Source organism: Phoxinus phoxinus, assembly GCF_949152265.1.
Source record: "Phoxinus phoxinus genome assembly, chromosome: 17".
NCBI lineage: Eukaryota > Metazoa > Chordata > Actinopteri > Cypriniformes > Leuciscidae > Phoxinus > Phoxinus phoxinus.
The window spans coordinates 14,936,411-14,960,906 of record NC_136892.1 but is presented as its reverse complement, the minus strand read 5'-3'; the positions used below and the strand labels follow the sequence as shown (position 1 = coordinate 14,960,906).

Sequence of the window (24,496 nt, the reverse complement as noted above, 5' to 3'; positions counted from 1 at the left end):
GATAGCTTATAATAAATGAATGTCAATGAGTCAAAGTGTGTAACAGATGGAAAACACACAGCTGCATGAGCATTGTGTCTTACTGGTGCCGTGAAGCAGAGCAGAAAATCCATCATCTCACTGTCCACTACAGTGAGGGAACATTCAGAGCTTAAATGTGTCAAAATCTGATTAAATGAGGTGTAAGTGTATCTCGGTTTACTCAGTAGGGAGTCAGCATCTCTTACCATTTATGTGTGTGTGTGTGTGTGTGTGTGTGTGTGTGTGTGTGTGTGTGTGTGTGTGTGTGTGACCATCTGTTTGTGAGAGGTTACTGTTGAGGTGTCACTATTAAACGTGTGGCGATATGGTGACTGGGTGTGGTGGGGATGTGGGTAGTTGTGAGAGAGGAAGGGTGTGGACGTGTGTGTGTGTGTGTGTGTGGACGTGTGCAACAAAATTTCCCACAGCAAAAAGCTGACACATATTAGGTTCTCATTCGTTTGCAGCACTAGTCCATTAGTACAGCATATGAAACATGGAGAGCTGAGATTATATCAAATTGATTAACCTTAACCTTCAGCCTAATGCTAAATGAGCCTAAACTTCAGCCTAACATACTGTAACTCTCAGTTCAACACTATAAGGCTAAATAAACCCTCAGCCAATAAAACAATCCTCAGCCTAAAGCTAAGCCAAAACCTAACCATCAAGCTAACACTAAACCTGAATGTAGACCCTCCGGTTAACGCTAAATCTAAACAAACCTAGTTTAACACTAAGACAAAGGCCTGGTTTCACATGGGCGTAGATTAAGCCAGGATTAGGCCTTAGTTCAAAAATGGCATACTAAGAAAAGTCTGTTGTTTGTAATTTTATATTCAGTTATACACTTCATAATATATCGATGTATATGTGATCAGATATGGTACTTTGTGTAATATATATACTAATGCAACATAATCACAGATATATAATTGAGAAGAGACCCCCTGATATGATTGTAAAGCGCTTTGGGTGTACAGTAGTACATAAGCGCTATATAAATGCCTCATTCTATACTATTCTTCTATATAATGTAATATATTTCTTATATTTTTTAATTACTACATTATAAATGTTTCATATTTTCAAGCTTGTCAATAGCACAAGCACACCTGCATACTAAAGTATTTAGCCAAGAGACTATCACTGTGCTGAGAAGTGCACAGTCATTACTCATAAAATACAGTAATTATAGTCTTATCAGTCTTCGGCCAATCATCAACCGGACCAAAGGCTCTACTCTTCGCCCCAAAAACTCAAACATACCAGAAAACATTTTAAATGGAAAAAAATAATAGAGCATTCAAAACTAACAGATCTCCCCATATATTAATATTGAGCAAAAGATTTGCTCTCCTTTAACAGTCAGAAGGAAAGCATGCTGGGAACTAGAAATCTGTTGTAACTCATTCCTTGAATGTGTGTGTGTATATATATATGTGTGTGTGTGTGTGTGTGTGTGTGTGTGTGTGTGTGTGTGTGTGTGAACATACATTCACATTTATATGGGAACATGTATGTGCAATATATGTACACAATAAAGGATACAACTTGTGAATATTACATGTAATGCTATTTATTTATTAATTTATAAATATCATATATAGCCATACATGGTCAAAGCATATATTGCAGTATATTGAAAAATATTAGCACTAGTAGTTTCCCATATATGGAAATTTAATATATTGCATTATATTTTGGAGTATATTCCCATATATTTTTGTTCCGTAAGGGTAGGTTTAAGCCTTGTCTGCATGTGAAACCTTAGGAATGTCTCATTCTCAGCCTAACACTAAGCAGAAAAATAACCTTCGGCCTAATTTTGGGATGAAACTAACTCTATGCTCAATGAAGCTAACCTTAGCCTAACACAAAGTCTAAGCCTAACTCTCGGCTCAACTCTAAGGCTAATGCTAACCCTCAGCCTAACGCTGAGGATAAACAAACCCAGTCCTCAGCCTAACGCAAAGCTGAACACATACGCCTCAGCCTAAGCCAAAAGCTAACGATAAATCTAAATGTAGACCCAATCCTAAATCCTTTTGTATGTTATCACCCTGTAGTGGACATAGCAAACCACAAAAATGGTCAAAAAAGGCCTTAAAAATAGCCTTGAAAGGAAACTTCAAGTAGAGATTAAGTCATATAGAGGAGCAAGAGAGAAAGTAAAACAAAGTGCTGAAAGCTGTAAAAGCTTCAGTGGAGAGCATAGCATCATAAATAAAGCATTCACTTGCTCTGAGCCCTCATAACCATCGCCTTCATATTCACCGTTTCCACAAACAAAGAAAGCATGCGCAACAGCCTGTGATGATAACCATCCGCCTACAAAACAAAATCACAAACTCACACTCAAACTACCCCACTCTTACCCAACATGTGTGAGATCAAGGTTTCAAGAGGGAAACGAGAAAGGAAATGTGAAATGCTTTCAATCAGGACAACGGTGAGAAACAATCCACTCTAATACATGACTGCTAATAAATGATTTAGCATTATGGAAAATATTCAGCATCTCAATCTGAGCTGCATATAGATAGAAGTACAGCTGGTCCGTGTATTTTTATTTTGGTTTTGGACCCCATTGACTTTCATTGTATGGACAAGAAAAGAAAAAAACAAGTTTACTTGGAATAGAGAGGAGATTTCGGACTAATGTGTCTCTATTTCAACTTTTGAAAAGTCTGTACGAGTGAACAGTGAAGAAAACCAACACTTGAACGAGAATTTGAACAATGGGCAATGCCCTCTGATACATTTGCATTCATGCAGCAATTACTATCCACTATTACAACACTCCTAATATCTACTTAGATTTGTTGTCACATAGAACTATTACAAATCAATATTGTGACTGTAAATTCCAGCACATTCAACTTATAAATCCACCATGTGAGAGTGCAAATGAATGCAGATTAAAAACAGCCCATGCAAGCATGCTGACAACCATAAATAAACACCAGTGAGCACATCATCACGGACCCTCTCACACACAGACATCTCCACACAGCTGACAGCTGATGCTGTTCCACATGAGCAACGTACCATCCAAATCCACCGAAGGATACGCTCCTCTTCCTCCTCAGCATGGTCCCTCTTTATTCGCCTGACTCCAATTCGTCTTCTTCACCCTCCACACTCTCTCTCTCTTGTATCGTCCCTCTGTGCTTGTGTTTCAGTATCTCACAATCACTCTTTCTGTTTCCTCACTCTCTCGTGTGCATCTCTCTCTCTCTCTCTCTCTCTCTCTCTGAAATGATTTCATTCTCCACCCTCTTTCTCACCCTTTGTGTGACAGTTTGGGGTTCACTTCTCGCACCTGCTGTGTCACTCCCTCTCACTTCAGCACACAACTCCACACGTTTAGAGTTGACGAGAGGAGGGGGGGAGGGAGGAGTGGAAAGCAATTTTTTAAAAAAAAATCTCATTCTCTAGAGACCCTCTGGGCCTTATGTCTGCTGGAATATAAAATATGAGATATGGCTGCCTGATAAGGCCTTGTAAGTGAAAGTGATTTTAAACATAATACAATATAACTATATTACAATTTCTTGCTTTTAATCTGTTTAAAAGATGTCTTTACATTTTTTATGCCTGCTGCAACCCAGCAAACTCAATTATACATCTTGTTCTAAATTAATAATAGGATTGCATAAAGAAGGATTGCGAATAATGAAGGGTGTATTAAGATAAATGGATTATGAATTTTGATAAATCTATCCAGCATTTGTTCTCAGAATACAAGATTATCATAAAAAGACTGGCAGTAATGTAATAATGGCCATTAAGAAAGCAGCAATTGTGTCTAGTTTTGCACTAATACGCCCCCTCCTGGCAAGAAGGGGGCGTACACATCTGCACATCTTGCAGTTCACTAAATCGCCCAGCCACTGAAAAGTTGAGGCTTTCAGAGATCATTTAAGACGCCGGGCTTATATATATATATATATATATTAATGAATATAAAATATAATTACTATATTTTATAGTTGTACGTTATGTAACCATTATGATCCCTAAAAAAAAAATGCGTTCTAGAAATGATTTTTCACACAATTGTTCAAGAATATGGCCATTTTAAATGGTCTTTTGTCGTGCATTAATTTTGTCTTTTAAATTAATAAACAAAAAAGGGTTTAATAGATATGTAGGTCCATTTGTAACAAGAAAGGTAAATTTCGCTGCGAGCAGGGTTCGAACCTGCGCGGGGAGACCCCATTGGATTTCAAGTCCAACGCCTTAACCACTCGGCCATCGCAGCTCGCCGCCTAGACCACAATCGTAGGTTATAGAACCTTAGCGCAGCCGCACTTGATTTACAACATAGATTGCTCTCTATTTAAATGTCTTCCTATTTTCAAGCGTTCGTGTTTAAAAAATACTGCAAATTAACAAACATACATAATCTTAATGTTGAACTTTTAATAAACCCGGAAGTTATCACTCTGGCCGCTAGATAACGCCACCATATGCATTAAAAACCGTCAACATTTTGCAGTTTGGTTTGTAATAGTTTACACTTGTTGCTTTAGTCTAATCAATCACGTGCTTTTAAAGTAGAAATGTTTCCCGGTAAAAGTTCCGTTTTGTTGCTCTTTTTAAGTGGCTGGTCTCCCAGCTTGCACTGTCAAACCTCTGCAACTGATCCAGAATGCTGCAGCTAGAGTGGTCTTGAACGAGCCGAAGAGAGCACACGTCACTCCTCTCCTCACGAAATTGCACTGGTTGCCGGTTGCTGCTCGCATCAAATTCAAGTCACTGACGTTTGCCTACAGAACAACCACGGGCACTGCTCCCTTGTACCTGAACTCATTACTTCAGACTTATGTGCCATCCAGAAACTTACGCTCTGCAAGCGAGCGGCGTCTTGTGGTGCCATCTCAAAGAGGCACGAAATCTCTCTCTCGGACCTTCACCATGACTTCCCTGCTGGTGGAATGATCTGCCTAACTCAGCCTGAGCTGCTGAGTCCGTAGCCATTTTTAAGAAACAGCTGAAGACGTATCTTTTTCGGCAGCACTTGATCCATTAATACTAACACTTCCTTCTCTATTATAACTTCTAACTTTATTAAAAAAATAAAAATAATTATTATTGTGTTGGATTGTACTGTGAAGGGTCATAGCACTTACATACCGTTGTCCTACTGCTAGTTTAATTGCTTCTATTGTTTCTCATTTGTAAGTCGCTTTGGATAAAAGCGTCTGCTAAATGAATAAATGTAAATGTAAGTGCTGCATACAATTATTTTTATAAGTCTATGATACAAATACATTTTGCTATAAATGCCGAGCAGTTTACTACTGCTACAGGACCATTTACGTCACGTGGGGATGTAGCTCAGTGGTAGAGCGCATGCTTCGCATGTATGAGGTCCCGGGTTCAATCCCCGGCATCTCCACTTTTTCGGCAACACATCAATACAATAAAACATAAATATTTGTAGCATTATATTTAGGTAGTATTGAGATTCAACTTTTTTTTACACGCGCAAAGAAAATATATTTTCTTATCAATACAACCTGATTTTTTTTTTTTTTTTACAACATTTATCATTTTCAACCAACTGTGATCACTTAACTGCTTCCAAGAATATAAGTCACTCTAGCAAAAGCAAAACAACTAACGTTATCAGATTGCTGCAAACCTTTTACATCACCAGAATTCAGCAGCAAAAAAACAAGACTTCATAAAAAGACATATACGTGGATCAAATAATAATTGAAACTTAAGAAAGCATGTTATGAACTGAGCATTTTATAACGACTTTAAGTTTTTTTTTACATTCTATGGTTTTTACATAATAATGCTGATCGTTAGTTAGTTAAAAATTATGGTTCCACTGGGGCTCGAACCCAGGACCTTCTGCGTGTAAAGCAGACGTGATAACCGCTACACTATGGAACCCATGTAAGGCTATGGTGCAAGCACGTTGCATATGAACTGTACTTCATATACAATTTCATTCATCATAGAAGTTAATTGAATATGAAATCAAATCACGATATAACACTAACACTAAGGCTAATATTTACCGCGGTATTTCAGCAAAAATATTAACAGCGCAACATTATGCGCCTGACTGCTTTGCATTTGAATGGAGACGGAGAAAGGGTTTCACGTTAAAGGTAGAATAAGCGTGAAATATTTATTTTTGCATTTAATTGATTTATTTGAGCACCCAATGCAATGTGTGCAGTTGTGACAGTTTCATGTCAGAAGTACCTACATACTTAGCAATAGCAGAAAAAGACGCAGAATCCGCTGCATTCACAGCCGCATGCGATAAAAAGGGCACAGACCGCTATCGTCCGCTAGAGACATCAATGAACCATCAACGCACCAGCTCAGAGTCTGTCCATATTATTATGCAGTATATAAACATGGCGGTTTATCAACATGTCTCAGCTCGAAAAGATCTATATTTAGATGGCATGTTGTAGAGCATCTCTTCGAAAGGTAAAACGGAAAAAGTCTTGTCGTGATTTCGGTTATTATAGGCTACTAAGGGATTAAACAATACAGGTTTCCTCTATGCATAATCTGTATCCATAAAAAAAATCAACCAACATGCAAAGACCGGGCACTGGAGAAAACGGATTGAACTAACCAAAAAGAATAGCATCGGAAAAAATATGGGATACAAGGTAGGCGTGCAAATAATATTTGTCTCATTCACGCAGCATCATTTCGCCCCACTTCTCTTCAATGTCTCAATGCATTTAGAATTAAAAAATGACATTGGTGTTGTTTAATCCTTAAATGTTCGGTGCGTGCATTTAAAAATCAGCAAAACCGAATCTGAATTTACCATCACGCACAAAAGAGATGCCTGCGATTATATTATTATTATTCAGTTTTTTATAGCCTATATTTACTCCGTGTGTTATGTAAAACAGAATGCGGGTGCATTAATCAGGCCTATATATGCATAGGCTAGCTTATTTTATATGAACACCCTCATGTCCCATCCAAACTTATGAAGGCCAATAGTGTCTGATAGCCATATAATATTTTTCTGTTGCCAGTTTTGCCTCTGTCTTGAATAAGTTCAATTTGTATGTATTTACGATTAAAGAGGACACAATACAATATCCAATCTATCCACCCCCCTTCAAAATAGGCTATATTCAATTTCTTCCATTCACATCAAATTTGATCTTTTATATACCTACCTCAAATCCAGAAACTGCAGAATGCAATTTGCATAAGAAATGAAGTAAAAATATTCAAATCAAATGAGATATTTTTATAACTCAAATTCAGGAACTGCATACTGCAATTTGCATATGAGTGGAGTACTACATTTTCAAAATTATTAGTATAAAACTCCAAACTCATCACACTTGTAAGTAACACAGCTATTCATTCTTTAAAACTGTGATCACATGCTTTAATTATGGTTACACACTCTTAATTTTGAATTATTAATAATAATTATTCATTTTTTCAACTTGGTCAAAGCTATAGCAAACAATGTTTGAAAAAATACATGTTTCAAATCACCCTTGTTCCTCAATTAAAGATGTTACAGTACAGGCTACAGTTGCCACATAATAAAAAAAACACTAATTTATGTAATTGACATGAAATCCATGTTTGCAATTCATAGTTTTCATGTGATGTCACACCCTTACAGGAACGCCAACCTGGAGGGCAAAACAAGGCTTTCCACCATCGCTCGCCAGTTATTTTTTACCAGGTTTGTACTAAGTACTAGTGATATTAAAAGACCAATTCAATTATACACCTTATTGATGATGCATATTATGTATAGGCAAGCAGATGAACCCAGAATATAAACACAACGCACAGTTTCTTGTTAAGCATTTTTCCATATAGAAAACCATAATAAAAAAAAACTATTTAGCATGTTACATTTGTGCATATTCTGGGCTCATCTGCTCGCCTTTATGCGGTTTTATGGATGTTTTGCCTTACAGGTCTCTGTGGCAGTCACATGACTGAAACCTATGAATAATATATATCCAGTAGATTATTAACACAGCCATAAGGTTTTAGTTTGAAATATTCCTCGGTTTGGTGTTCTGTCACTGTGTAGTGTAATCCAACAATAAAGATGCGTGACGCAGAATGGCATTAACAACACTGAACAAAAAACTGAGAGCTTAAATAACGCATGGAATGACAATAAACAGAACAAGGAAGAGGTGTTTCTAATCAGAAACCATAGTAACAAACAATGAACAAGAACTCAGGGAGACAGAAACAAGAGACTACATTGTTTCAATAACAATGAAAATGAAACTAAACAGGACATGACTGATTTGATAATGCCGTAGCGTAACAACAATTAACACCAAGCCGTTGGCTTTTGTTACATTTGTTATAATACGTGATGTACATAAGTTATGTTTATATTAGTTTATATCATATATTTTCCGTGGTGTATTTTAACAGTGTTGTTCAATAAAACCCATATAATTACTTTGATCCTTTATTTGAACCAATTTTTATCGCTTATTATATATTTGTATTTTAAGTAATTTTAAAGGCTGTTGTTTACTTGGATCTATTTTTATTTCGGACAATTTTTTATCCGATTAATCAATGGATTAATCGGCAGAATATTCGATCACTAAAATAATCGAATAGCTGCCGCTTTCCTTTCTTTTTGTGTTTGTTTATTTATTAAAGTGTTTGAACGTTCGCCGGTTCCCGCCTCCTCCTTCCCTGAACAAAAACCTCTTTACATTGGTGCCGAAACCCGGGATGAAGGAGAGATACGTTGTCGGAGAGCTCTCGCTGCTGAGGGCCAGTTTTCAATTTCACCGCATGAAGTCGAACACCTAAACAAACTGTGTATTTGACAAATATTGCATCTAATCCACTTTGTCTGTGATAAAGTATGCAAAGACCACGCAAGTGTCACTACGGGGAGTCGAAAGTGTCTAACTCGGCGGCTCCGTTTTCAATTCCGCCCCTGACTGCAAGCGGCAACTCTTGCCGATTGGTCGGCGCAGTGCCGCATAAACGTTGAACACACCCAAACAAACTTTTTGAATCAGGTGTTTTTGTCATGTGATGGCATAGTTATGTCATGTGATACTGTCATATGATATTTATTAACTACACCTTATAAGACTCATTGATACACTCCAATTCTCTGACCAAAGTTTCTTAGCTTTAACATCACGGTACGTGGTATTTTTTAAAGGGGTGGTTGATTACGATTTCACTTTTCTAACTTGAGTTAGTGTGTAATGTTGCTGTTTGAGCATAAACAACATCTGCAAAGTTACAACGCTCAAAGTTCAAAGCAAAGGGAGATATTTGCTTTTAAAGATTTCGTTTTTTAAGGACTACAACAAACGGCTGGTATATGGACTACACGACATTCCTCACGGGTTAGTGACATCACCAACCCTAAAATTTACATAAACCCGCCCCCGGGAACACGCAGTCCATGTTGAGAAGAGGGAGAGTTGTTGTAGTCGAGCACATTTGTGAGTCCGCTCAAACTGTAGAATCTGTCTTTTCACATGCAATAGAAAGTCACTCTGTGTGCATCTCACAACAGTTCCTATACAAGTGATTTATAGATTATCATGACAGAATATGCTAATTGAGATAGTTAACGCCACATCAGCAACATAAATTCATTAACTAACCATTCAGAGACGTCCTGTTGCATTCTACATGTTGTCACTTCTTCTTGAGTCTCTCCATCATTGTCTTACTCCGTTTAAACATAAAAGGTAGAACAGTTTCTGTCATTTTAGTGTATGTCTGCGTGAGGTAATCGGAGCTGCTAACACACACAAGCTCTTGAAACTCCGCCCTCTGTGTCAGGAGCAGCAGCTCATTTACATTTAAAGGGCCAGACACAAAACGGTGCGTTTTTGCTATCCCTCAAAAAGTGACAACATTAACATGCTATATAAAAATATCTGTGAGGTATTTTGAGCTAAAAACTTCACACACACACACACTCTGTGGACATCAGAGATTTATTTTACATCTTTAGAAAAGGGCATTTTACCACCTCTTTAATTTTGTAAGGTTGAAAGCCATGGTTTCATAAAGCCTTTTTGCAATTTAAAACCTACTTTGAGCACCTGCACTACCATTTTTGTATTGAGCTGAATATACCTTATCCAGAGAGCACCAGAATGTATTGATTGATAAGCACTTTTACACATCATGTATGAAGTTTTGGTAACTGTCATAAAACTGATGTTCTGCGTAACTACAATTACTTTATGGACCCTTTATTCTGGGCATAATTTTTTTAATTATAATATTCCGTGTAAAAATATAACTTAAGTTAAAATTGTCTTTTCTAGGCCAACACCAATGGAACTACCACAGTTTCTTAAACCAATTTGTCTGCTCCCTTTAGGCATTGGCAGGTTTCAAATGTACTCCAGAGAGCTGAACTGCATTACTAAACTCTGCTAGCTTAAATGTAGGTCAACTGAAGCAAACTTATTACAGCATGTTACATATTTAACACAACAGTTAACCCAGCCAGGGCCGTACCCACCATTGAGGTCCCCATGGTCCAGACTTTTTTCTGAGGTGTATATAATAAAGGTAGTGATAATTACCTAATATTAACAGCCACAGGAATAATAATTGCACGAATATCGCACACAGCCAAGATTACCAACCTACTCATCCGAGCTACCGCCAGTGGTCAAACATCGACCATCAATGTCAAAATGTTTGAGATGACCAATCAAATCAAAGTAGGTGGGCTTTATGTTTACAGAAGCTGCTGAATGCTGATCACGAATTTCATCGCGACGCTTCAGTAAATGGTCATAAAGTGTAAGATAATATGCAAGTAGCTAAACTCAATATATCATATTTGACAGCTGATTTACAATAGAAATGTTAAACGACCTACAGAAATACAATTAGTTACGCGAACTAATAAACTTTTGTTTAATTTAGCTATTTTTAAAATATATAATTTACGTGATTCATTGTAATTCGTAACAATGTGAGACAAGAAACATTAGCAAAGCAGTTTTCATCAGGCATAAGATTAATAATGAATGTGCATACGCACACTGATGTAAACAAGCACAACATGCAAGAGCAAGCAAGATGGAACGAGTCAAGGAGACGCACTGAATGAAAATACACATTCACTCTCTGACAGTAGATGGGCTTATGGAACAACATAAATGCACCCGTTACTCCGGTAACTGTAAATAAAGCAGACTGCATTCAAATATTTCAAACAGCCATTCAGATTTTTGTATTCGCTTTGTTGTTCATCACAGCACAGCACCATGTTAGACATAGCCTCTTCTGTATTTCCAGTTTGTGGATCATTCATTGCAACATTTAACCTGATTCTTTTGTTTAAATATGTTATCTGCTTGACAGATAATGTACTCTACTGCCCACGGTTTTAAAGCTGTTGTTGTCCGATGCATCGTCACTAAAGTTTAAACCATGCCCATTTAAATATTTAAGCGTGTTACACGGGCGGTATGTAGGAAGTTTTCTGTGTGCAAACATCCAAAACGGAACCTAGAAAAGCTGTGTCAGTCAGTGTGCGATCACTGGCAAAAAGTTAGTTTTAGTTCCTGTAAATAAACATTTATTATCTACAAAAACCAGCAATTCTCTGGTATATTGAACATGTTTTTCCATTCACACTAATTTAATTTCTAACATGGCCTGTTCCTTTCACACAGATTGAGTTTACTAGAGCTTCAAAATAAATAGTTAAAACTACTTTTTATGTCTTCAATTCAGCTGAAGCTATTCATATGCTTCTATGCAGCTGTCAACTTAATTTTCAGAGGTCATCCTTTATTTCTAATATTGTCTGTAATTCATTATCCAGATCCCAGGGGCTGCCATGGATCGTGTTAGCCTACTCTGGAGGTTGAGACGTCGGGCCCGTCGAGGAGCCCTGTGCATGGCTCTGTTCTGCATGACTATGGCTCTCCTGTACACCTTTTGCGCTGAAAACAGCATACCGGTCACAGATGCCATTTTTGGCGTGAAGGCGAGAACTCGAGCTCAACCAAGAGCCCACACAATTGTTAAGGTATGTCAAAGAGATTCCTTTTCTCACGCTGCTTTCTGCTCTATCGAATCTGCACAATAGAGTGCTGTAGGAATGAGACTTAAAACAATAAAATTATTTTTTTTTGCACATCCGGTTCCATCATCCCAAAGTCAGTTTTTTTGTGTGTTAAATGCCTGAAATAAGATCTGTGGTTAAGACAAGCTTAAGATATATATGCGTTTTATTCTATGACATAAAATACATCAACAGTACATCACTTGAGATTTTGTAAAGATTGCTTTTGTCTTTAAAAAGACGGTTGCAAACAAGTGACTAAAACTGGACTACAGAGATTGTTGGGGACATTAACGCTTTCCCGCACATTGATGAGTTTTTCCGGCAATCCATGTTTTCACTCTTATACGGTAGGGGGCAATGTTATAGTACAGCACCTCGGGATCCAAAAACAAGTGAAGAAGATCTGTGTAAACCAGAAGGAATAGATAGTAGATTGCTTACGCACAAGTAAGCTAGTGTGATCATCAAACATTCAACAGCATATAAATAAAAACTGTCTAACGTTACCAAATGAAATGTAGAAACCACAAAGAAGTATACGACTGTGCAAGCTTTGAGGGTGTTGATGGACTGGACAAAAACATGATTTTCTCAGCTTTTTTATCAAAATGTTGTTATGAAACTTAAACACAATCAAGTGTTGATAAAAAAAACAATGAATAAAGCTAGAAAAAATATTTTTTTTTGTTTTTAAGCAGAAGCTCTGTCTTTTGATATATTGACTGTTTACATATTCATACAACAAAATATCCTTGGGGCCATAAAAGTTTTGTGAATATGATCAAAAAAGCACTGGCGGGCAACTTTTTTAGAAAACGAGGAAAGAGTTAAACATCATCACGAAGAGGAAAAGTCATCTACACTATAGTCGGCTTTTTACAGCCTTGTGTTTATAATCGAGCTCCTGCAAACTATTCTAACTTAAACTTACCTATTTATAGATTTTAAATAAAGTTTGAAAAGAGCTCATTTTCGGCAATACTTCAAGTTACTGGAAAAAAAACGCTATTGGCTTCTTGTCCATGGAACCAGAGGGATAATAACTTCTGGGTTGGCCTACAAAATTACGTCATCCCTGCAGCACTCTATTAAGTAAAAAATGAAAAATACTTAATTACTAAAAGTGACATTGATCTATCAAAGGTATTGCGGGGAACAGGAGGGTCAAAACCCATGTATACTGACCCTCAAAAGCTCCCAGGTGTCATTCCTGGAGATCCCCAGAAGCCTATTCCCATCCTGTCATCTTCTAACTACTCAATGGAGAGCAGTTCCAAGGACCGCAGCCTCAGGGGCAAAAGAAGAGAGCATGGGTTATTTTACTGGCTTTTGGCGCAACCGCTGAGACGTGCTTTAGAGACTATTTTTGGAGGCCAACGGAGAGGAGAGGGTGCCGCAAGTGGGGATGCTGTTGTTTTTGGGCCTAACGGAGCACTCGGAGAAGTCTGGAATGAGGAGATGTCAAGCACCATGCTGGGAAAAAGGCTGAGGAAGGTGGTGCAGAACTACCAGGTGAGCGAAACTGAAAGACATCTAAAGCCTTTTACTATATAAAAACAGTAAAAAACAGCAAGAACTGCTGATCAGCAAGGCATGAAGTCTCTTCAGTTAATCCATTTTACATAATCCTCTGAGGAAGAAGCTCTACTGCTGTCAGTGTATATGATTATATTTCTTAAAATCCGGAAAACCTTGGTTATCAACTCAGGTTGGTTGCGTCAAAAGCTTACGCCCCCATCTTACTCTCCTCACCATCAGATGTTATTAGATGGGTTACTTTTGTAATTTTGTCTGGCTCAATCAAACAATGGTAGGTGGAATTGGTGTAAATAGCCTCTGCCTCCAAGGTGGGCTATTTGCACTTGGTGTAAATAGACTCTCTGAGATACAAAACCCTACTACTTACCTACCTACTACTTACATACCTACCTTACTTTCTTGTAATAAATGTGATATACCTATCTATCATAGTCTTTTTTGTTTTCATTTTAGGCAATGAATAAATATGGAGTTAAGTACCCTAGACCTGCAGGACATCGTCCCAAACTCAGTGGCCCTGAACTTCTTTGTCAAATCAAGGAGATGGTTCAGATTACAACTTTAACACCGGATATGGAGCCATTTTCTGGTTTGCCCTGGGCCTCTCAGTTACCTCTGCATCAAATAACCTCTGATATTGGCCCGTTTAAGACCTGTGCAGTGGTATCATCTGCAGGTTCTCTCAAAAACTCTGGATTAGGAAAGGAAATAGGTAATCCATTATAATTCATAACACAATCTGGATCTTTCTTTATTCTTTTATCTGTTTTTATGATTATAAATTATCACCTTTGTTTTACATTGCATTGATGACAGAATGTTTTGTTTTAAATAATCCTATATTGTTTTGCATCCATCAACTTAAAAAAAAAAGAGATTAGATATTTATTGAAGTAATTTACATCATTAGATATTACTTTAAGGTTATATAATAAAGCATTTTGGCTTGAATTTCCAGACATAAAATAATATATTATATGTATGTGTGTGTGTGTCTATATATATACACACACAGGGGTGCACATAACTGCTGCGCATGCGTGGTAAAAATAAACAATGTGCAGCAGAAAACGTGGAGGGAAGCGCTTTTGAGTACCATAATTTTTGGGGACAGGGACACGTTTACTTACTGGAGTAGGATTTTTCGCCATCTCTGGTAAGAGAGCAATCATGATGATAAGTGTGTTAATTTCACTTCCAGTTAAATACATTTAATTTCAGCAAAGTTTAATGTTGGCAGTTTACAGTTAACTCTTGTGCAAACCTCTTAATAATAAAAATAAAATAATTGTTTGAGATTGAACAAAGAACCAAACAAATGCAACTTAAAAGTAAAAATGATTAATTCATGCTCATTCATATTAAAAATGAAATATTGTTAAACATGTGGTGTATAAGAAAAATTAAATATGCGTATGATTATTATTTTATGGTTATTTCTATGATTAATCCTTTCAAACATTATTCTTGTATTGATCTATTTATGCTTTTTGTCTATTTATCTTTTAATATCATATACTCATAGTTTTACTCATATTCATGTGTTCTATTCAGACCAGACATTTAGTTTACATCTACCGGTACTCTGACAAATATACATCTATTTATGGGCTAGACATGCTATTCGTTTTTTCCGTTTTCTGCTCTGTGTGGTATCTTGTCATGTGTGGTATCTTGTTTAGTTTTACATTAGATGGTTATCTTACTTGGAATTAAGATACAGCTGTATTTGCATAAGGTCTAGACATGATGAAAATACGTATTTGGCCATTTCTGCTTCATAGGGCTGGTTCACACAGAAAGCGGTTTTGGGCAGTGGAATGGGGACAAAGTGCAAGGTCTCAAGACGCATCTTTTAAAAGTTATTTTAACTTGAGTGCCGAGTTTTAAAACGTTGTGTCATGCACGATATGCTACAAAAGACACAAGACTCAAGCAACGGTCATGCATTTAAAAAAAAAGTAGAGGAGTGGAATAAAAAAATTAGATTTTCCGGTACAGGATGAGAGCTTTTTACTTTTTGCTAAATAATTTGCTTATTATTTTATTTCAGTTTAATTTAATTTATGTTGAAATTTCCATTTTATTTCAGTTTACGGAAAAAAATGTGAACAATAATTTTACTCTTAGTTTCAGTTTCCGAAAATAACCTTGATTCAAATGATTTTAAACGAGGAAGAAGAGGCAAAAATCTGGAATCGCACACAGAGAGAGAGGGGGGCGCATTTCAGACAGCACTCAAACACCTCTTTCGCGCTTACTTGCACTTGAACGCCGGGACACAAACACACAAAGGGCCCTATTTTAACGATCTGAAATGCAAGTGTCAGTAACTTTGTGGGCGGGTCTTGGGCGCTGTTGCTATTTTCCCGGCGGGATAAATGACTCTTGCGCCTGGCGCAAATCTAAAAGGGGTTGGTCTGAAGTAACTTCATTATTCATAGGTGTAGTTTGAGCGTAACGTGAAATAAACCAATCAGAGCGTCCTCTCACATTCCCTTTAAGAGCAGACGCGCTTGTTCCATGGCGGATTGCTATTATAACGGCGGATTTGCCAGCGCACGCCAGGAGCAGTTCACAGCCGAGGAGACCGACGTTCTCGTCAGGGCTGTAAAACACAGAGAAGTGACATTGTATGAGGATGATGGGAGAAACCCACCCAAATTAGCTTCGGTTAAACAGGCGTATAATTTGGGTAAATGTGTAGCCTAATCTAGATTTTTTTTTCTTCTTCAAGGTTTAAAAACTAGGTTTTTCCTGGTCAGTGGCGGAATTGCTTTCTAAAACTGGAAACGCCTCCTCTTTTCGCCGAACCGCCTCCGCGAGCGCAAGTTCATTCCCTAATTTACCGACGTGCGTCTGTGGAGGGAAAAGTCCGCTGTGCGTGGGTGCAAAATAGGAATGATACATGCGTCGGTGTTCAAAGTCAATTGCGCTGGGTGCAAGATAGGGCCCAAAATGTCAAAATACCGTCTCTGCAAATTCTTTCTGTCTTGTCATAAGTGAACAGTTGAGAAATAAACTGGATGTGTGTCAGTATATTTAGTCCGTGCATTCAGTCTTAAAGTGACAGCAGCCTAATATTCCTGCTGTAGTCTGTCATTAATGTAAAAAAAAAAAAAAAAGTAAACCACCATCATCACCAACAATGTTCAAGAGAGGAGAGCAGTCAGGAGAAAGGTGATGACGACAGCTTGTAGGATAAGTGTGCCGCGTAAAATGTGAGTACCAAGCAGCATCTCCAGGCGCTCCCTTGAGAACCAGACCAAAAAAGTTATGTGCACCCCAGTATATATATATATATATATATATATGTATATATATGTAATATGTCATTCTTTGATATTATAAAAAATTGGATGATTTTATGTATGAATTATTCTGATTTTATGAGGCATTATTACTAAAACAATTCCTGAAATCTAGATACACATGATGCAGTGATACGGTTCAATGCTGCACCGACAACAGGCTTTGAGAAAGATGTGGGCTCTAAAACAACAGTGCGACTGATCAATTCCCAGGTAAATTGTTTGCTAATTTAGGAAAGGTTCAAATGACATGTAGTAACAATCTCTTAAAAGACCATCATTTCTGTTTATTGCATAGGTAATGGCATCTGAAGACCACCATTTCCTCTCCAGTTCTTTGTACAGTGCAGGGATTTTAGTGAGCTGGGATCCTGGCCCTTATTCGTCTGATCTACGGGAGGTAAGAGCTCACCATATTTCACTGTCAAGCATTTTGTAAACTCACAATATTGCTTGCTTAAATAGAAGGTTTCACCACAAAGTCCTAGTTTGATGAAGTGTAGGTTTTGTACATATTGAAGCACTTGACCACTCAAGCCACTCCTCGTTATTATAGTGGTAAGTATCCCCGCATGTCACGCGGGGGCGAGACCGGGGTTCGATTCCCAGACGGGGAGACACTGATACTTTCAACAATCAACAAGTCAACAATACAATTTCTCCACACAGTTGGACCAAATTAATATCAGAACACCACTTGGAAACAGTACTTTTCATGATCTCTCAGGGGTTAAAGCAACAAAAAATCTTTTGACTGAACATTTTTCCTCGGCCAAACCCTATTCCACAGCTTGTCACACACACAGTTTAAGACCAGTTTTTTCTTGTAATTAGGAATATAAAGAGTAGGCTACATGCTTCACCTTCACAAATGAATACTCAAAGAACATTTGCATTTAAAGAAAGGCTATTTTGAACTGCATTTCTATTATTTACACACTTTTATGAAATTTCAATGTTTTCAATCTAACGCTTGATGTAGTCATACAAATAATTAACCATTTACATAACTTTAACTTTATTTATTTATTTTAGAGCTTTTTGCTGCCACCATCACACACACTCATGCTAGACACACATATGTTAACTGCTCATTTTCATCAGATTTAAACTTTATACATAAACTGTATAATTTTACAAGGCCTCTTAAACCGTTTCAAATTCTGTCTGTTCATTATTCATTTGTCTTTAGAAAAGTCAGCTGGGTTGTTTAGGTTCATTATCACTTTTTTGTTTAAGCTTGCCTCAGCAGGCCTGATAACAGAAAGACAGACAGAGTACCATCCCTACCTCCACTCAAGCAGTCTCTCTCACTTAAGGCTGGGTGATAAATCGATTTTATCGATTAACTCGAATGTGTACTGTACGTCGATATGTTTGAATGAAAATCGGTTTTCTCTATAATACCCGCCGACGCTCCCCTCTGGGCTCCCGTAGTTCGGAACGGGCTCAGCGCGTTTCCCATAGAGCTACACAAACAACATGGCAAATGAACAAGACCGTGGCTGCACAAGCATACCCGCCAAAAACATTTTCAAACTGAATCTGCAGGGCTGCCAACTCTCCACACCTTCGGTGAAATCCGAAATTCTTCGGATGAGACGTTAAACCGAGGTCCTGACTCTCTGTGGTCACAAAAATCCCAGAATATCTTTCGAAAGAATAGGGGTGTAACCCCGGCATCCTGGCCAAAATTTGCCCAGTGGCCTCTGTCCATCATGGCCTCCTAATCATCCCCATATACTGATTGGCTTCATCACTGTCTCCTCTCCACCTGTAAGCTGGTGTGTGGTGGGCGTTCTGGCGCAATATGGCTGCCGTCGCATCATCCAAGTGGATGCTGCACATTGGTGGTGGTTTGAGGAGATTCCCCCTTCTATGTAAAGTGCTTTGAGTGCCGAGAAAAGCGCTATATAAATGTATTGAATTATTATTATTATTAACTCACGAATTTCACACGCTCTCACGCCACACATCCATTTCTCTCGCAGAGAAAATCGCGAAACAAAGAGGACACTGACACCGACAGAGAAGGTTACGGTACTATTGATATAAAACAAATTCTCAGCTCTCAGATTCTGTCAATTTAATTACAAAATTCAAACAATAAACACCGTTTTGGCGCTTGTAAATGTGACGTGACAGATCGCTGACAGATCTCAGTTCAAGCGGCACGTGAACCGATCATCTGTTACTACTAACTTAGTTAATATAAATAAACACGAATGATCAATAGGTAATTTGAAAGATACAGGTCAACTTACAGAAATGTAATAAAATCGATCGATCAAGTGTTTTTCAACTGCGGAAAGAGGTCCATAAACAGCTGGAGAACAGTCACGTAACGTTACGTTTACCTCAGGAAAGCCATGTTCCATAGCACGTTAGTTGGACTTAAAAATTTGTCTGTAGAGAGGAGTATTTTGCTAAATATGATAACTATATTACATATTTATTATATTTTTACCTATATCATTAAAATATTATAACGTTGTCATTATAAAAAACGCATTAAAATAAATTAGATGTTATTTTTAACCTTTAATAATAATACCAGCTGACAGGGCTCTGTATGTTTACAGTAGGTGAGAAAAATTAACATAACACATTAACGTATCTACTGTACCTAATATTTATCCAAAGGAATCGATATTGAATCAAGATCAGAATCAAATCACAAGAATTGAAATTGTGAAATTTGTGTCAAGCAATAATAAAAACAGTAGCATACAGTCAGTGTACCATGTAAACATTGTGTTGTCACTAAACTTAATAAAATTCTGTTTAGTCACCAACTGTTTTGACAATCACAATACACGTATAATTGTTGGTTTCCCTTTCAAGGGAACTCGAGCTGCGCTGAGACGCGGTGGGAACGCCTTGCGTGATTGCGTCGTGAAGCACATGTGTAATCAATCCAATGGAAACGGGAGACGTCATGGGCGGGTGACGTCACCGACCAGGAAGCTATATAGCACTCCCACGATCAGAGAATCACTAGCTTTGTTGCCTTCAGCAAGTGCGATCTGTGTAATACTGTCCTGTCTATTTATTGTCTGTTTGTCTCAGTATCTGAATATTATGGAGAAACAAGAATTCAAAACGTTGTGTTGTTCCCTCCCCTCGTTTTATCTCGGGTGGGGACGCGCATCAGCTTTGTGTTGCTTGTTTGGGAGTTTTGCTTACCCAGTCAGTTCTCGAGGGGACTGACTGAGTATTGCAGAGGTTGTCTGTTTCAACTCACTCCCGCCGGGCGTCCTTCGAGGAGGACGGTTCGGTTGCTCGCGCTCCCTGAGGCGCGAGTCCCGCTGCTGCCGAGGCACGGCGGCGACGTGCATCTCGGGGATCGCGCAAATGGATCTAACAGCGAGGTGTGAGACGGGCCACACGTGTTAGTTCCAGTGCCTATCGTGCTGCGATCTCCAGTTCCGAGGAATTGGTATCGTTAGTGTGAGAAAAGAAAAGGATATATGTGTATACGTATATTATGAACAAAGCTTGTGAGTTTCAATGAATAAATGAATAATTCAGCTCATAACTCTGTTGTATAAAGAGGAGCTTATAAAAGGAGGTTTTATTTTGTGCTGATTGCCTAGTTAAATGTTTTCTGGCCAGCTGAACATTATCTGAGTGAGAATATGATTAAATCTCTATATCTCAGCCTCCTCGTCGGGGTTTGCCGTTTTTCACAAGGTTTCACAAGGTTTTCCACACTGAGGAGTTGAGATTTTGGAATAAACTGGTTTCTATTTTTTGTGTTTATCCCCAAAAACTTCAACTAAAGTAATGTTTTGGGTATTAAATATCATAGTATGACAGTGCCTTGGTTAAAGAGACGCTTACTAGCTATCTCTCTCCCGAGTCGGCGTCATCATTACCCCGACGTTATCCACCAGCCATCATAAATAATAGATAAATATTATTAGGCAGCATTGGTGGGTAAACTATATATAGGACATGGATGAATGTGAGGATGTCAGCACTGACGCTATTCGAGAAATTGCGTCGCGCAACAGATAAACTATATGGGGGAGGGACGGTTTCGAGAAATCGTTTCTCCTCGGCGTCCTCTGGGGGGCGACTCTCTGAGGAGGGTCGCAGCGCTGCCAGTTCGGTTGTTTCCTGCTGGTGGCCACGGAGTGATATAAGTTTTTCTGATGTATGGAAAAAATATATATATTTATGTCTGTTCTCTGAACGCTTCGCTTTCAACAAAATGAAGATATAAACTATCCATCGGCGTTCCAGAGGTGTCTTCATCACCGATCTAATGTTCCTGAGACTGCTGGGCGGGAGCAGTCTCAGCCTACTAAAGCTCCTCGCAGCATAAAGTGCTGCAAAATAGAGCGTCACCATTCGGCCTCATCCACAATCGAGAGAGACCTGGGTGGCGGTCGCTGTCTAGCCAGTTAGAGATATGCAAGATCTAGAACTGTTTTATCTCTAATATAGCTGGAAGAAGAAGCCCTGACGCTGAGGCTGCAGGCTTCTGAGGGTGGTCCCCTCCGGGGTGTGACTCTCTGAGGAGGGTCGCAACGCTGCCAGTTCGGTTCTCCTGCCGGTTCGCCGTTTCAGGACACCGAGGTGTCAGCGTCCCCAAACGATCCTCCGAGGAGGGTCGTCGAGCAGTCAGTTCGGTTTCCCTGCCGGTTCGCCGTTTCAGGGTGCCGAGGTGCCTGCTTTTTCCAACGATCCTCCGAGGAGGGTCGTTGGAACTAAGATAGAGTTAGGCAAGATCTGAGGACTGTCGTTATCTCTCATAAAACTTAGACAAGAAGTCCTGACGCTGAGGCTATCAGGCTTCTGAAGGTTCCCCCGGGGCAGGGACGGTTTTGAGAAATCGTTTCTCCTCGGCGACCTCTGGGGTGCGACTCTTTGAGGAGGGTCGCAGCACTGCCAGTTCGGTTGTTCCCTGCCGGTCCTCCGTTCAGGGCACCGAGGTGTCAGCGTCCCCAGACGATCCTCCGAGGAGGGTCGTAGAACGGTCAGTTCGGTTGTTCCCTGCCGGTTCGCCGCTTCAGGGCACTGAAGTGACTGTTCAACCAAATCCAGAGGCCAGTCTCGAGAGACTGGTGCCCTTAGCAGAATTTCTGGCAGCGTGGAAACTACTGCCACATATTTCTCAGTGGGTCCTGCACACTATAGAAAAGGGTTCAGAATTCAGTTTGGTTCTCGTCCGCCCAGATTTCTAGGGGTCCTCCCCACAGTGGTGGACCTCGAGCAGGCTCTGGTTATGGAGCAGGAAGTGCTGACACTTTTGCAAAAAGGAGCTATAGAAGGGGTTCCTCCTCCCTGACAGACAGTCAGGGTTTTATAGCCGCTACTTCATTGTTCCGAAAGAGGATGAAGGGTTGCGTCCTATTCTAGACCTGCGTCTATTAAACAGCAGGTTTCAGAATCTCATGTTCATAGTATGCTTACGCTAATATGATTGTGTCACAGATTCAGCCCGAGGGCTGGTCTGTCACAATAGACTTGAAGGACGCTTATCTATCCATCCTCATCACAGGAGGTTCCTGAGGTTTGCTTTCGGGGGCGAAGCATACCAGTATCGGGTTCTTCTATTCGGCCTAGGTTTATCACCCCACACCTTTACAATATGCGTGGATGCAGCTCTGGCTCCTCTGGGACTCCAGCGCATTTGCGGATTATACTATCGACGATTGGTTGATCCTAACTCAATTTATTAAAAACAAAAAGGAAAGAAACAGACTGCTTTCTCATGTAATCCGTATAAAATGTGCATTTCTCTCTATAGCCGCGTTCACAACATTTGGACATTTTTGTGTAATAATTTATTAAACGTGTAGAATACTTTCCAAACAATTACATATTGTATTATAAATGTTGTGTTCAGACGTTCATGATATTAAAAAATTAAAATATTATAATAACTTTTCAAATGGAGTGAACACGGACCGGAATGGACCCAGAGTGGACCCAGAGCGGAGCGATTACAGAACGCTTAGAGTGGAGAGAGGAACGTGCTTTCGCTCCACTCCAGGCTTTGATCACATCCCCCACACCTCGTCTTTCCTTAATTTAAGACTTATTTAAACTAAAATTAAGACATTTATTACACTATTTGAGAAATGTAAACCTATTTATGGCCTTAAAATTATGAAAAGTGAATTTAAGGCAATAAAAAACAGGCGGGGACCCTGCAATTGAGGGAAATTCGTCGTAGTGACGGAGAACTTTAACCAATGTGATCTAATCGAGTTTACACCTACATTTTCTTCTCACTGAATATCCTACATCACAAATTACATAAGTAAAATGGGCTACAAACGGTTTCATGTTGACTCTGAAATATATTTATATATATATTACTAATATTTGTAAGCATTCCAGATTTCATTTATGAAATTTGGGGAAAGGTAATAATCCTCTGTTTGTTATGCTTTCAGTGGTTCAACAAGACAGATTACCCAATATTTAAACAGTATCAGCGATATCGACGCTTACACCCTCAACAACCATTTTATATTATACACCCACGGATGGAATGGCAGCTGTGGCAGCGAATACAAGACAATATGGACGAGACTATACAAAAAAACCCACCATCATCAGGGCTGCTGGGTAAGTTTTATTACGTTTAAAAAAACAAAAATATTGTTTAAGAAACCACAAACTATGGTCATGTACATACTGCAGCTAATTGTCAATTCACCTTTTAGTGTTTAATTCTGTTCTGTACACACAGTTTAGTAATTTATGGTAGCGACAATCGCATTCTACAACTGAATTAACTCCCCAAAAATGCAGGTAGTGACAACCACATAAAAAAAAGAAAAAAGATTATACGCAGTTTACATAACCAAGCTGAACAACTAGTTGTTAATGACCTATTTAAATGCAGATAAGAGATGTGCCTCTCTGCTGTGTCTACTGCTTGGTGCAAGAAATCCAAGGAAAGAGTTACAAGCCTGACTCATTCGTGTGGCCAGATCTTGATATAAAAAAAATAAAAAACAGGGAAAAAGAAAGAGGCAAGCCTATTAGAAATCTAAATTAATCCAAATGCTTTATATTGAAAACAAGACTAAAATGTTGCAATATTTTGGTCTTGTTTTGAATATAAACCATTTGGACCCGCACCTGCCTACTTTAATAACTCCATAAACCTGATCACTTTATGAGCCAAGGTTAAACAACAAGCCCCAAAATGAAATGTGTTATAATACAGTATGTGGGCATGGCAACAGATTGTGCTCGCGTGCTCTGTGAAGCAACCTTCCAAGTAGAGATGAAACGATATGAAAGTTTCATATCACGATTATAGCGACCAAAATTATCATGGTTATCAATATTATCATGGTATTGTGCTGGAAATGTTCAAGTACTGATAGACACAAGTTTTATGTCGATAACAATACATGACAACAAAATAATGTTGTCCAAAAAATATTGGTTGGGTGACTTACAACATAACATGTTATCTACTAACATGTACTACATGTTCAAATAAAGTTTTCAGAATCAGAAAGAGATTTATTGCCAAGAATGTTTGCATGCACAAGGAATTTGTTTTGGTGATTTG

The 24,496-nt window shown here is 38.7% G+C and overlaps 2 protein-coding genes across 7 annotated transcripts in view; one reads left to right on the top strand and one right to left on the bottom strand.

Annotated features, from left to right (window-relative positions):
* Positions 1-3,509, bottom strand: part of rap1gap2b (RAP1 GTPase activating protein 2b) — a 39,713-nt gene extending 36,204 nt beyond the window's left edge. For 2 of the 5 annotated variants that reach the window (XM_079585853.1, XM_079585854.1), the window contains exon 1: positions 3,073-3,226. In XM_079585853.1, coding sequence (XP_079441979.1) covers positions 3,073-3,116 — 44 coding nt within the window. In that variant the 5' untranslated portion in view covers positions 3,117-3,226. Of the gene's footprint in view, positions 1-3,072 lie in introns of all 5 variants that reach the window. The other 3 variants (XM_079585852.1, XM_079585849.1, XM_079585850.1) reach the window with 3 other exon arrangements.
* Positions 3,510-6,315: 2,806 nt separating this feature from the next.
* st6gal1 (ST6 beta-galactosamide alpha-2,6-sialyltranferase 1) overlaps positions 6,316-24,496 on the top strand; it is a 30,965-nt gene continuing 12,784 nt past the window's right edge. Inside the window, exons 1-8 of one of the 2 annotated variants that reach the window (XM_079585855.1) lie at positions 6,316-6,674; positions 7,667-7,729; positions 11,855-12,061; positions 13,244-13,612; positions 14,093-14,351; positions 17,066-17,163; positions 17,249-17,350; positions 23,361-23,535. In XM_079585855.1, the coding sequence (XP_079441981.1) occupies positions 6,663-6,674; positions 7,667-7,729; positions 11,855-12,061; positions 13,244-13,612; positions 14,093-14,351; positions 17,066-17,163; positions 17,249-17,350; positions 23,361-23,535 (1,285 nt within the window). In that variant the 5' untranslated portion in view covers positions 6,316-6,662. The remainder of the gene's footprint in view (positions 6,675-7,666; positions 7,730-11,854; positions 12,062-13,243; positions 13,613-14,092; positions 14,352-17,065; positions 17,164-17,248; positions 17,351-23,360; positions 23,536-24,496) is intronic. The other variant, XM_079585856.1, reaches the window with a different exon arrangement.